General features: G+C 34.2%; 1 protein-coding gene and 1 pseudogene across 1 annotated transcript; one reads left to right on the top strand and one right to left on the bottom strand.

The window, feature by feature from the left end:
- Positions 1–4,662: 4,662 nt before the first annotated feature.
- Positions 4,663–5,547, bottom strand: LOC126713426 (late embryogenesis abundant protein At1g64065-like). The gene has a single exon (XM_050413179.1). It carries the CDS (start codon positions 5,362–5,364, stop codon positions 4,714–4,716), a length of 651 nt encoding a protein of 216 aa, XP_050269136.1. The 5' UTR covers positions 5,365–5,547; the 3' UTR covers positions 4,663–4,713.
- Positions 5,548–8,113: 2,566 nt separating this feature from the next.
- LOC126716213 (U1 spliceosomal RNA) lies at positions 8,114–8,260 on the top strand (annotated as a pseudogene).
- Positions 8,261–11,975: the final 3,715 nt, after the last annotated feature.

Below are 11,975 nucleotides of genomic sequence, written 5' to 3'. Positions count from 1 at the left end.
CATGAAAAATGCACATGTGGGGCAAGGTGTGTTAAATACACAACCAATGAACCAAACATGTTCCTAATGAGGAAACATGAGAAACCCCAAAGTTTGGTACTCATCGGAGTCCAAACAAGCGAAAAAATGTCTAAGAGGCATTTTATCAAACACCTAGCATGCACACTATGAACAAAAATGTGAAACAATGCATGAACATCATGAAATCCACTCTTAATACATGTTCTTTCTGCCACAAGGGGCCAACATCCAATGCATATCAACAAAAGAAACCAATCCCATGAAGAAAATTGACAGAAAATAAGTTTTCCCTACCCCTATGATGAAAATCTCAACCAAGAGCACAAAACTCTCCAAAACATAATTTAAGGATCAAAATCAATGAAAAGAGTTTATAATTACCTTAGAGATGTTAATGGATTGAAAAACCATTCAAATTGGTTGGGTTTTGATGTAAAAATATTGAAAGAGGGGTTTTAGAGAGGATGGGAGAGGTTTAAAACAAGTTTCCCACGAAAAAGCTCTTTAAAAAGCTGATTCTGGGCGACTCGCGACTGGCGAGTCGCGAGCCAAGTCGCGAGTGAGCCGCGAAACCTCTCTGTATGAACTCGTGGCTTAAACTCGCGGCTTGCAAGCCGCCAAACCGAGTAGCCAAAACTGGCAGCTTGCTGGCAGCTCACGCAAGTAGCCAAAATGAGTGACCAAAAAATTTGACACTTGTTTTTCAAACCAGAACATGTTTAAACATTGAAAAACAAAGTAAGCACTAAACATAAACACAAAAAGTGATAAAAATCACTTCCAAAAACATATAAAATGATCAAAAATATTTTTGGATTTAATCCATATAAGATTGAGCACACACACATCACATTTAGACAAGTACAATCTAACAAATGAATAAGACATTCATTAAACATTAGGCAAGTGTGTTGTGTGAGTATCAAATGTGGAATAGTCCTTAGTCTAGAGTGAAGTTTCAATGATCAATTCAATCAAGTCATACACAACTAGTACTAAGTCAAGTGGTCTATCTCAATTATAGAAATGAACATATATGACCTCCCACAAGAAAATGATTACATAAGATCGAAGCTTTTCATTTGGCTTCTTACAATTCATATCATTTGATCATTTTGAATCAATACAACTCATTTTGAGCAATACATCTCATTTTTGAGATTGATGCCTGAAATTTTTGATATTTCAAATTGATGAACAAGCCTTTGGCTTTTTGGGCATCATACATTTTCATATAAATTGCTTTCCCTTTTTCCTAGTCGAATACTAGTATGTGCGACGGTTTTTGCAGCTCATCATCTCTTTTCATTTTGAGATTTACATTTATTGAGCTCTTTAAGCAATAAAAATAAAAGAGTGGGAAGAGATATAAGCGCAAGTCTACGCATGTATCAAAACTAACATGACTATTGACTAATCATTCATGACAAGCTTGAAGATCGATTTACAACAATCACACAAAGATGTCAAGATTTTTCCCACAAAGATATAGGTGCAAAAATAACAAGCTAAGCTCGTAAATGCACAAAGCCATTTGTATAAAGGTACAAGGCCAAACTCACATGAGATATGTGCTCAACCATATACGATCAAACTTTTTGAATTTTTCACTTTTTATGTGGTTTTGGATTTTTTACTCACATAAAGCAGAAACATAAAAGTAAGATCAAGAACAAAACAATGCATACAAATAAATGCAAGATGCACAAAATGCATGATGATATGACATTTAATGCATGAAGGGTCCTACAAAGATCGAAAGAATTAGATCAAGGACCAAAAGAGCAAAAGCTCAACCATAGGAACCCTTCCTCATCCAAACGGAACGATTGTTTGGAATGAGTGTCTCAAGAGAAGCGAGACGAGGGTTGGAAGAATGAGAACCGGAGATGCACATAGTCAAGGAGTTAAGAGCATTAAACATTTTCTTTAACAACATGCTATTTTCACTCAAATCCAGTTTACTCTTTTTAGCACAACTTCCAAAAAACTCAAGTTTCTTTTTTCTTTTGATTCTCTTAAGAGCTTGAAACTTAGAGCAATGAGGTCTTAGATGACCAAAGGCACCACAATGGTGACAAACAATGTGTTTAGGTCCACTAGGCCTTTTGGGAATGGATCTAGCAACATGGTTTTGTTCCCTCTTCAACTTATGACATTGAGGTCTTATATGACCAATCACACCACAATGGTGGCAAGTTGGAACAAACTTAGATCCATCCAAAGTCTTAGGTTAAGACCTAAACGAAGGTTTTGACTTAACAGCCTTTCTCTCCACCTTTTGATTTCTTTTATGTGGAGGAATGTACGCCGATTTGTCCTTTAAGGTAGAACACACACTAAGCACAAAATCGGGTACCACAACATGATTGGAACAAATATTATCATCCATTTTATCAATGGGTTCAGCAATCAAACACTTGGCATGCATCTTAAGAGATTCATTTTCACATTTAAGATCATCAACAAGTTTGTTAGACAAAACAAGTTTAGCATCCAAGTCCATATTCAAACATTCAAACTCTTTCAGCTTTTCAAGAGAAATTTCAGCAAGTTTTTTATATTTCTCAACCAATTTGTTGGATTCATTGAGCTTAGCAATCAAATCATCCTTTTCACAAAATAACTTGCTCAAATTCTTTTGAAACTTCTTAGCATTTTTCTTCAAGAGTTTGTCAATAACACCCATGGATTCAAATAACATGTCATCACACTTATGAGGATTAACACTCATAGAGGCATTTTCACAAACATGTGGCATGTTGCATTCATCACCAACCAAATCATGCAAAGAGGCATACAAAGCACAATCCATGGAAAATAAACACAAGGGGTCAAGGATCACACTTAGGTATTTAAACCACAACAAGTGTACCCGCTCTGATACCAATTGAAAGTTCAAATATGTGTATAAACACCTTTGAACGTTTAGACCCCCAAAATACAACTTAACCAATTCAAGCAATATGTCAAACAACTAGTGTGCGGAAACTTAACATATGCTATAATATGAAATTGGTTAAAAACTATTTAAGCCAAAACAGAATAAAATCCACAGCAGATAATATAAAGGCAAAGATAGAAAGGAAGGAAGATGCAAACACAAAGACAACACGCGATGTGTTATCGAAGAGGAAACCGAAGCCCTCGGCGTAAAACCTCTCCGCCGCCCTCCAAGCGGTAAACAATCCACTAGAAAATACAGTTGGGATACAAGGACAGCAATAGACCCTCCAAACCTAATCTACCCAGTGCACCTAAGCCCTCCAAGCTTCTTGCTCCAACGAGGTTGCGCCGAACCTTTTTCTTTTCTAGCTTCCCGGATTCCGCTATTAGACCATAACATCAACCAATGAAGATTGGTTCCTTCCTAACTGCTTCCCAGAAATCCAAACAACTGTCTCACAGTGATGATGATGGTGAGAACCAGGTTTGGTATAATGCCTCTCAAGGATTTGACAATGGAGAGGAAGAGAGTTGAGGAATTTGAAGAGACTCTAAGGTAGAGATTGTGGGTGAAGCAATCTGGTTTTTCTTTAGGGTTTCTCTCTCAAAATTCTCTCTGGAAGCTCTCTTTCAATCGTGGGTAAAAGGGGTATTTATACTGGAGTGGGAGAGGAATGTGAAACGTCAGGTTTTACAAAACAGGGGTGGCTCGCGGCTTGACCTCGCGGCTTGACTAAGTCGCGAGATCCAGTCGCGAGTTAACCGTATGACCAGTTGTCCTGTTTTGTCCCGTAGTGCTCCAGCTAGCATGACTGTTCATCTTCCAGCATGCTTGGCACGTGTGCTGCTTCTGGCGGCTTGCAGCCGCGAGTCACCCGCGAGTCCCAGCCGCGAGTCTCTGTTTTCTTGCACACTTTTGAGCAATCTTCACTCTATCTCACTCACTACCCTTACAACAAACCCACCTAAATACAGGGTTACTAAATGCTGAATTACAAGCAAATTTGGCACGGAATAAAGCCAATTAGATGGTTGAATAAATTCAACCTTACAATTACCAAAGAAACTTTTTTCCTAAAAATTAGCATACACTAAACCAAGCAGTTTACTAATTTTCAAAATGTTAAATTTTAGCTTCTTAAAAATCCCTTCCCATATAACCTCACTAATAATAGATAAATTCAAACTGAAAGATTAAGGCATCAAACTAAAAAAAAAAAAAAAAGCCTCATCGCATGTGTGGAACGCGTGTGATGAGGCTAGTATATATATATATATGGCGGGTAAAATATTCTGATCAAATAATCTAGGACTTATTTTTGAAATACAAATTCTCTGTGTCACTTTTTGTGTATCACTCCATGAGTAAGAGTAGTACTCATGGAGTGGTACAAAAAAAGTGGTACAAAGGATTTGTATTCTATTTTTGTATAATTTTTATTTTATTTTTTTATTTTGTCTTCTTTTAAGACAACTACATTTGTCAATAGGTTGTAATATTTGTAGGTAACCATTTTGTAAGTAAGAACACATATTGTTCTTAGCATTTCATTCTTTCTTTTAGTCTGTTAGGTGGAGGGCGGGTGGGGGGAGTGCACTAGCGAGGTAAATTGAGTTCTAACAATTTTATTGCTAAAAAAATATAATATGAAGTTATGAACAACCAAAAAATTTTTTTTAAAAAAAATCCAGCTACAATGAATCTGAAAAATAAAAACTAATTAAGGAAGATAAACAGCTTTATGGTCACTCGCAAATCATAGAGTGGATCTCCTTTGATGATAAATTGATAGTCATGGTGCAGTTCATTTCGACAGACTTCTTCTTTTTCATTATAAACATCAATTCCACTTTCCCACTAAGCTTGGCATGGCTGTTTAGCACCAACAACCCACTTTTTAAGTCACCTGCAAGATTGGCAGAACTTGGCAAGTCCTTTGAATTCACATTTAGTGTGACACCAACTTTTTTGGTCGAACGCAGCCCAGCCTTACCCTTAGGAATAGTGACTTGCCTTGCAGTCACACCCTTGTACATGAATGTGGCAATGGTGCTATCATATTTATAAGGACCAAAGTTTGCATTCTTAACCCTCAATTGGGTTGTGAAGTTTATATCAAAGGAAGGTGATGTTGAGTTGCCAGTGGTCACGTTGTGGAATGTAACATCATTGCCCAACCTGACTTTTGGAGTCTTAACACGCATTACAATGAGTGCAAAAACCAAGATGACTATGGTTTGGAACACAGCAAAAGCAGCAATATATATGGCCAATTTGATCCTTTTCTTTCGCTTGAGCTCCTCTGCAGATGTTTTAGAGCCAGACTCTTCATCACTTCTAGGCTCCTTACTTTCTGGTCCCAAAGGGTTCACTTGTTGGTTTGTTTTCTGCGCCATTTTCTAATTCTCTTGGAAACAGTGAACTATGAAGAGTGTTTTTTTTGTCTCTTTGTGTTATAGTTCCCTTTTGTGACAGGAATTTAAAATGAAAAGGATTTTTTTTTTTTTTTTTTTTTTTGGTGTGGAAATTGTGGGGAGACATGTCTGCCATATATAGGTTTGGACAATGTATGTGATGGAGTGAATTATGGGTTGAGTACTTCCTGTTTAAGGTTACTTAACAAGGTATATTTTTCTTTCAGTCATAAAACGCGTGTTGGTTGTTATATTTGACTTCTAGATGGTCTGGCAAGTAAGAATTTACTTATTAAAAATTTGAAAGAGGACACGATTCTATTCTTTTTGCTAAAAAACGTGTCGTTTTGCTTCTACAGGATAGAATTGAAGTCTAGGTCTTTTTAATTAAGGGAACAACATACGGTATGTGGCACTTTTTACACGGTAACCATGAAATGCAGACCTAGCAAACGCTATTAGTCAGGTTGGGTTATGGGTAACCTGAATTTTTTCACATGTAAAATAAATAAAAATAGAAATAAGACTAAACGCCAAAAATAACAAAATTCTCAAAAATAGAAGTTAAATATACAGATATTTTCAAAGTTCACATTATCATCATAAAAGAAAAGAAAAGAAAAAGAAACACTAAATATTAGGTAAAGAATCCGTCTTAAGTGCATCTGTTTCTATTGTGTGTAAACTGTAAAGTAATAATAAATTTATATTACCTAGAAAGATAACTAAAAAAATAAAACTTTAAAAATAAAACATAACATATTATGTAAAGAAGAATAAATGTATATTAATATGAATTGCACTCCAATCCATTCAATGTTAATAGTAGATCTAGCGTTAGAAATATTCATATTTGAAATTTGCTATTTGCCATATATATTTTCCCAGACCATTTACCCATAGCGCTACATATCCCATTATCCTTAAAAAAAAGTTTTAAAAAAAGCCATCAAGTTGGGTTGGGTCAACCCGTGTTTACTCCAAATTAAAAATCTAATTTATCAGGTCTAATGAAATATTTGACAAGTCCTAAAGCTCGCTACATAGTTATTCATATTTGACATTTGCTATATAAATTTCCCCACACCATTTACCCATAGCCCTTCATATGTTATCCAAAAATATTTTGATGATCTTAAGCTTTTCTAAAGTCCAACAGGAGACCCATATAGTGAGTTTTGAACTAGCTGTAGGCGTATCACATAACTGCTACCTCACTTATTTCCATTCTTTTTTAAATTGTCTGTGGTTTTCAATGTGTTGTTCACTGATGAAGCATAATTGAGATTATATGACCAAAAGTTGCATCCTAGACCCCAAATCCTGTTTCATCACAAAATCTAATATGAGACTACTGGATTGAAAAAGAAGTTCTATAAACTCACACAGATTAAAATGAATCCATACCAAGAAATGGCTACAAGACGCTACTATTTTTGTCCTTTCCTCCCAACTTTTCATTTTCATTTATGGTTTGAGCTATAGGTTCTCAACTTCAATTCTTATGCAATTTTCAGTGTGTATATATATATATATATAAAGTCAAATTTTGCGCCACGTGTTCCATTTAAGTTTTTAAATTTTTGTACCAAGTAAGTTAATTTTATGTAGAAAACTAGAAGTTCAATATAAATAAACCATAAAAAATCTAATCATATATATAACCCTATATATAAAATTAGAAGAAGAGTGAGTTTGAATGATTTTACTTTTATGAGTAATTTTTTTGTGTAAATAAAAATAATTCAAATTTATAAATCATTTATGTAATACTATAAGGACAAGACTTAGATACAGTACTTAAATGTTGTTCCTTAGATTGTCCTATATTGCTTAAGAGAGTGTTGTGTGTAGTATAACTTGTCTCACCTTCCCTTAAAAGTTACCATGGCTTTTAAGTGGAGTTGTGGTGTGCCTTTGTGTTAGAACCCCTTTCTCTCTCCCTTGTGTGTGTGTTTGTTTCTCAAAAAAAAAAAAAAAAAGTGCTGTTCTTTAGGTTCCCTTTTTAAAATTCTGTCATGTGTATTTTTTCTCATGGGATGGAAGTATATTTTTTAATTAAGTAGTCACATGACTGAATCTTAAAAGAGAAACTTAAAGAACAACACTTAAACTATTGTATCTAAGTTTTGTCCATACTATAAATATGTATGGTCCATTAATAACTAGGTAGAAACATATATATTATATATGATGTGTATGTTAACTGCGGTTATTTTTAATTGTACAACATCATGAGTTATATAAAAGAAATGCCTTTTGTGCCTGCAATTAAAATTCTGAGCATGAGTGTATGGCTATTGTCTCTCCCTTTATTCTGGTGACTTTATCAGTGACAGTTATCTCGAGTTCACAACTTATAAAACTTCTGTATTAAATGAAAGACCTATATTTTGGTTGGCTTAAACTTCAAGTTCGTCTTTAACTACATTCGAGTAATTAATTTCCTAGAGCCTTGGAGGACCCTTTATGAAATGCTATGTTATATAGTGTAGGTACTCAGGCAGCATCATATTCTATAAAAAGAGAGATTATCAAAAAGATTCAATAGAAAAATATTTTGATTATCATATTCTATAAAATACTATCTCAGTTTCTAAAACATTACTATATTGTGCGTCCTTGGGGTTTGTTATCTTTGAGAATAGTTATTCAAGTACCACATTGATTGGAAACAAGAGAGGAGAGCCCAACGCATTGTATAAAGCAGGCGCAAGGCACACGGAGTAACATACTTACCTGGACGGGGTCAATGAGTGATCAAAAAGGCTCATGGCCTAAGTTGGTGACCTCCATTGCACCTAACGGAGGGGTGCCCGCCTAAGGTCTTCCCAAGTGGAAGATCCTACGTCATTATTTGTTGCACTGGGGGCCTGCGTTATTATTCGGATGAGTTTGGGTGGTTAAGTATCTCACAAATGGTTGAGCTAGGAAGCAAGGGATTTGGTGACACACCTCATCTGGGGTCGTAAATGGTCATGGTCATGGTCGAGTCATTTGATGATTTTATTTTTAGAAATTGCTTGCGTGATGTTATAATTTTAATTTTTAGACAATGATGTTATAACTTTTCCAAAATTGCTATTTATATAATTTTTCAGAAATCGCCCAAATTGCACTTCTTGTTTGTATCCCCGGTACATTTGTCCGTGTGTGCTTCCGAGCGTTTGCAGTAGTCAATATAGGGGAAATGAAATTAGTGTTTCAAATTTTAATTTCAGGGAAGGACCGGAATTGTACTTATCCCATTATCCCAAATTTACCCTTGTCAACTAATACATGTAATAATGTAAAGGATCCAAAAGTAAACATTGCTTCTGATATTCGAACTCTTTTGCCACAATTACATGCATTTCATTATCATTTCAACCTAAATTAGGTTTGAAATTTAATAGTTTTAAACCTTTAGCCGCAGTAGTTTTTCCTTTTCCTATTCGGATAAAAGAGAACCTGTGGTGGGCAATGTGCATCGTAATATAAGCTTCAGCGCTTGATTACATTTCTATATCAACCACGTTAGGACAAGTGCCAAGGTAAAAGCCCTTTTGAAGCCTTGCTAAGGTAAGTCTTTATAACCAAAAAAAAAAAAAGTGCTAAGGTAAGCTAGATGGAATAAGATGCTTTGAGCTAAATTCGAAATGACCTTGGTATAACTCATCCTGGCCCCAGTCTGCTGCCCTTTTAGATGGACGGTGCTTGTTGAACACAATGTTGGACCCTTTCAAATAAGCAGAACTGACCCAATTATGTTGATTTTATAATAAAACAAAAATATCTGTCCAAGTTTTCTATAGTAAACTAATTGGGCCATATTTCAAAGCTTTTGTTACCGCTGTTGCTATCCATGGACCTAGAACCCACTTGATTAAACCAACACAACACTTTGTGTTTTGTTTTTCATGGGCTGATGATGGATTGAATAGTTTTGTTTATTTTATTATTATTATTTTTTAAAGCTTAGGTTGACTCAAAGAGCTTGTGTTTAGAAAGTGCCAACCCATTATTGACATTCTACTCACGCTAAATTATGATATGATATAAATATAACTAACATAGGATCAAATTACACCAGGCCAAACTTAGCTCGAGGAGCACACACTTATAATAGCAGAGCTAGACCTTAGCTTTACCACAAGGATTGTCAACTTAAATGTGAGAGTAATAGACATGCTTCCTAAAAGGCTAAAATCTTGTCATTACAACCATTACCCTATAATATAATATATATATATATATATATATATATATATATAGACAAAACTGAAAGAAAATTTAATTAGATTTTAAATTGGAATTTAATTAGAGTCTAATTTTGTATCATGTGTCTTATCTAAACAAAATTTAAAAATTTTTGTGCTAAGTGAGTTAATTTAGTGTAAAAATTGGATTTTAATTAGAGTTTAATTTTGTGCCACATGTCCCATCTAACCTCTCTTTTTTTTTTTTTTTTTTTTTTTTTTTTTTTTTTTTTTATAAATTTTTTGTGTGAAGTGAGTTAATTTAGTGTAGAAAACAAGGAGTCCAATATAAATAAACCTAGGTAATATATATATATATATATATATATATATATATATATAACCAAAACTTAGAGAAAATTGGATTAGAATCAAAATTAGATTTTGCCTTTGTTAGCTTTTCATACAAATTAAATTGTTTAGATTTTTACTGTTATTTATTTATTTCTAAACTAATGACTATATTTTTTATACCGTTTATATTTAGATATTTTGTATGTGAAGATTGTAAAAAAATAAAATTAAACTAAACGATTCTATGCATCTATCATATCCCCATTCAATTTAGGAGATATTATTGAATCATTTTATTCTTTTATTATGTGTTGTATTTAGTAGAATTTCACGAACAATGATAGTGAATTGATATTTATATGTAGTGTTCAATAATGATTTTCAAAATTATATATATATATATATATATATATATATATATATAACAACAGTGCAATGAGAAATTTGGTGTAACCAATATCATTAAAATTACAAGGAAAAATCATTTTAGTATATTCAAATGTCCTCGTCGAACTAATATCCTGTATATTTAATAACTCAAACTAACATCAATGACACTATTACAATTCATTATTCTTATGCGTAAACATTAGTTTCATACTAGTTATCATAATAATAAAAATTAGTATAACAATCCCTCATAATTGAAAAATTGTACAATATTCTGGAAGTACAATAATGTTATATTTCCTCCACTCATTTGAATGGTGGGTTTCAACATGTAAAACACATGCGTGTTTGAAAAAAAGCTAGAATAACTCTTTAGTGGGTGAATGCATACATGGGTGTTTTCAAAAAATAATAACTATATTATGAAATGTGTGTATGCCGCCGCTAGCTCACATGGGTGAATGCATACAACCGCTCTATGAGATATCCGGTCCTGTAAAAACTGCAATTGTGACAAGAACGAAGGTAAAACTATCTCAATTCTCAACCAATACTAGTGGGTTGATCAATTCCTTCTGAAATGAAGCATCTAATAGACTAGTTAAGAAGTTAGACACGTATTTATAATGGTAATCTCAAAAATCACCAGTTTTGCCTTGGATCATACTATTAGGTTGATAAGCATCAGTTATAAGCCCGATCATATATGAATAAATTTACGAATGATAAGCAAATAGAAAAGAAAAAATGTCCAAAACGTGGGATCCTCAGCAACTAGAGTCGCTAAACTTCAATGGTGCTGTATAATCATACAAAAAGTTAATGCATAATAATGTTGTACATGTTGGGTTTTGTGGAGCCTAGTTATATTTGATCTAGTTGACGACCTGACCCGATCCGAATAATGTTGCGTGGTTTTTTAATGGGAGATTTTTTGAGGGTTAGTCCATGGGCCTCAAATCTACAAAAGATTGTTTACTTTGTCTACTATAAAAGCTGAGTATGTTGTAGCAACTGAAACTAGAAAGAAGATGATTTGGCTACATGGCTTTTTACATGAATTGGGTAAGAAGTAGGAGATGGGCATTCTACACAATGAAAGTTAGAGTGCAATTTTTCTTGCCAAAAATTTGGCTTTTCATTCAAAGTCGAAGCATATACAGACAAAATACCACTTTATCCATTACCTTATTGAAGATAAGCTGATAATACTTAAGAAGATTTGTGGATCTAAGAACTTGGTAGACATGTCGACTAAGGATGTTACTATTGAGAAGCTAAAGCTATGTGTAGTTTCAGTTGGTCTTCTAGCTTGAGGATATGAGAAGCTAAAGCTATGTGTAGTTTCAGTTGGTCTTCTAGCTTGAGGATAGGAGGATGAATTGCAGGGATGAGGGATTGTTTTTGGAGGATTGCAGTTGATGTCGGTGATTGAACTAGTCTCCAAGTGGGAGATTTGTTGGGTTTTGTGGAGCCTAATTATGTTTGATCCGATTGATGACCTGACCCGACCTGATCCGAATAATGTTACGTGGTTTTTTAACGGGAGATTTTTTGAGGTTTAGTTCATAGAGCGAAGGTTTGGGCCAACAGGCCCAAGCCGTGAATATTTTTTGGCCCGTTTTATAGCCCATTGTGAATCCTGTGCTTAGGATGTAGAAAACGTTTTTG

Source organism: Quercus robur, chromosome 2 (genome assembly GCF_932294415.1).
Source record: "Quercus robur chromosome 2, dhQueRobu3.1, whole genome shotgun sequence".
Lineage (NCBI taxonomy): Eukaryota > Viridiplantae > Streptophyta > Magnoliopsida > Fagales > Fagaceae > Quercus > Quercus robur.
The sequence above is the reverse complement of the archived record's forward strand: the minus strand, read 5'-3'. Positions and strand labels throughout refer to the sequence as shown.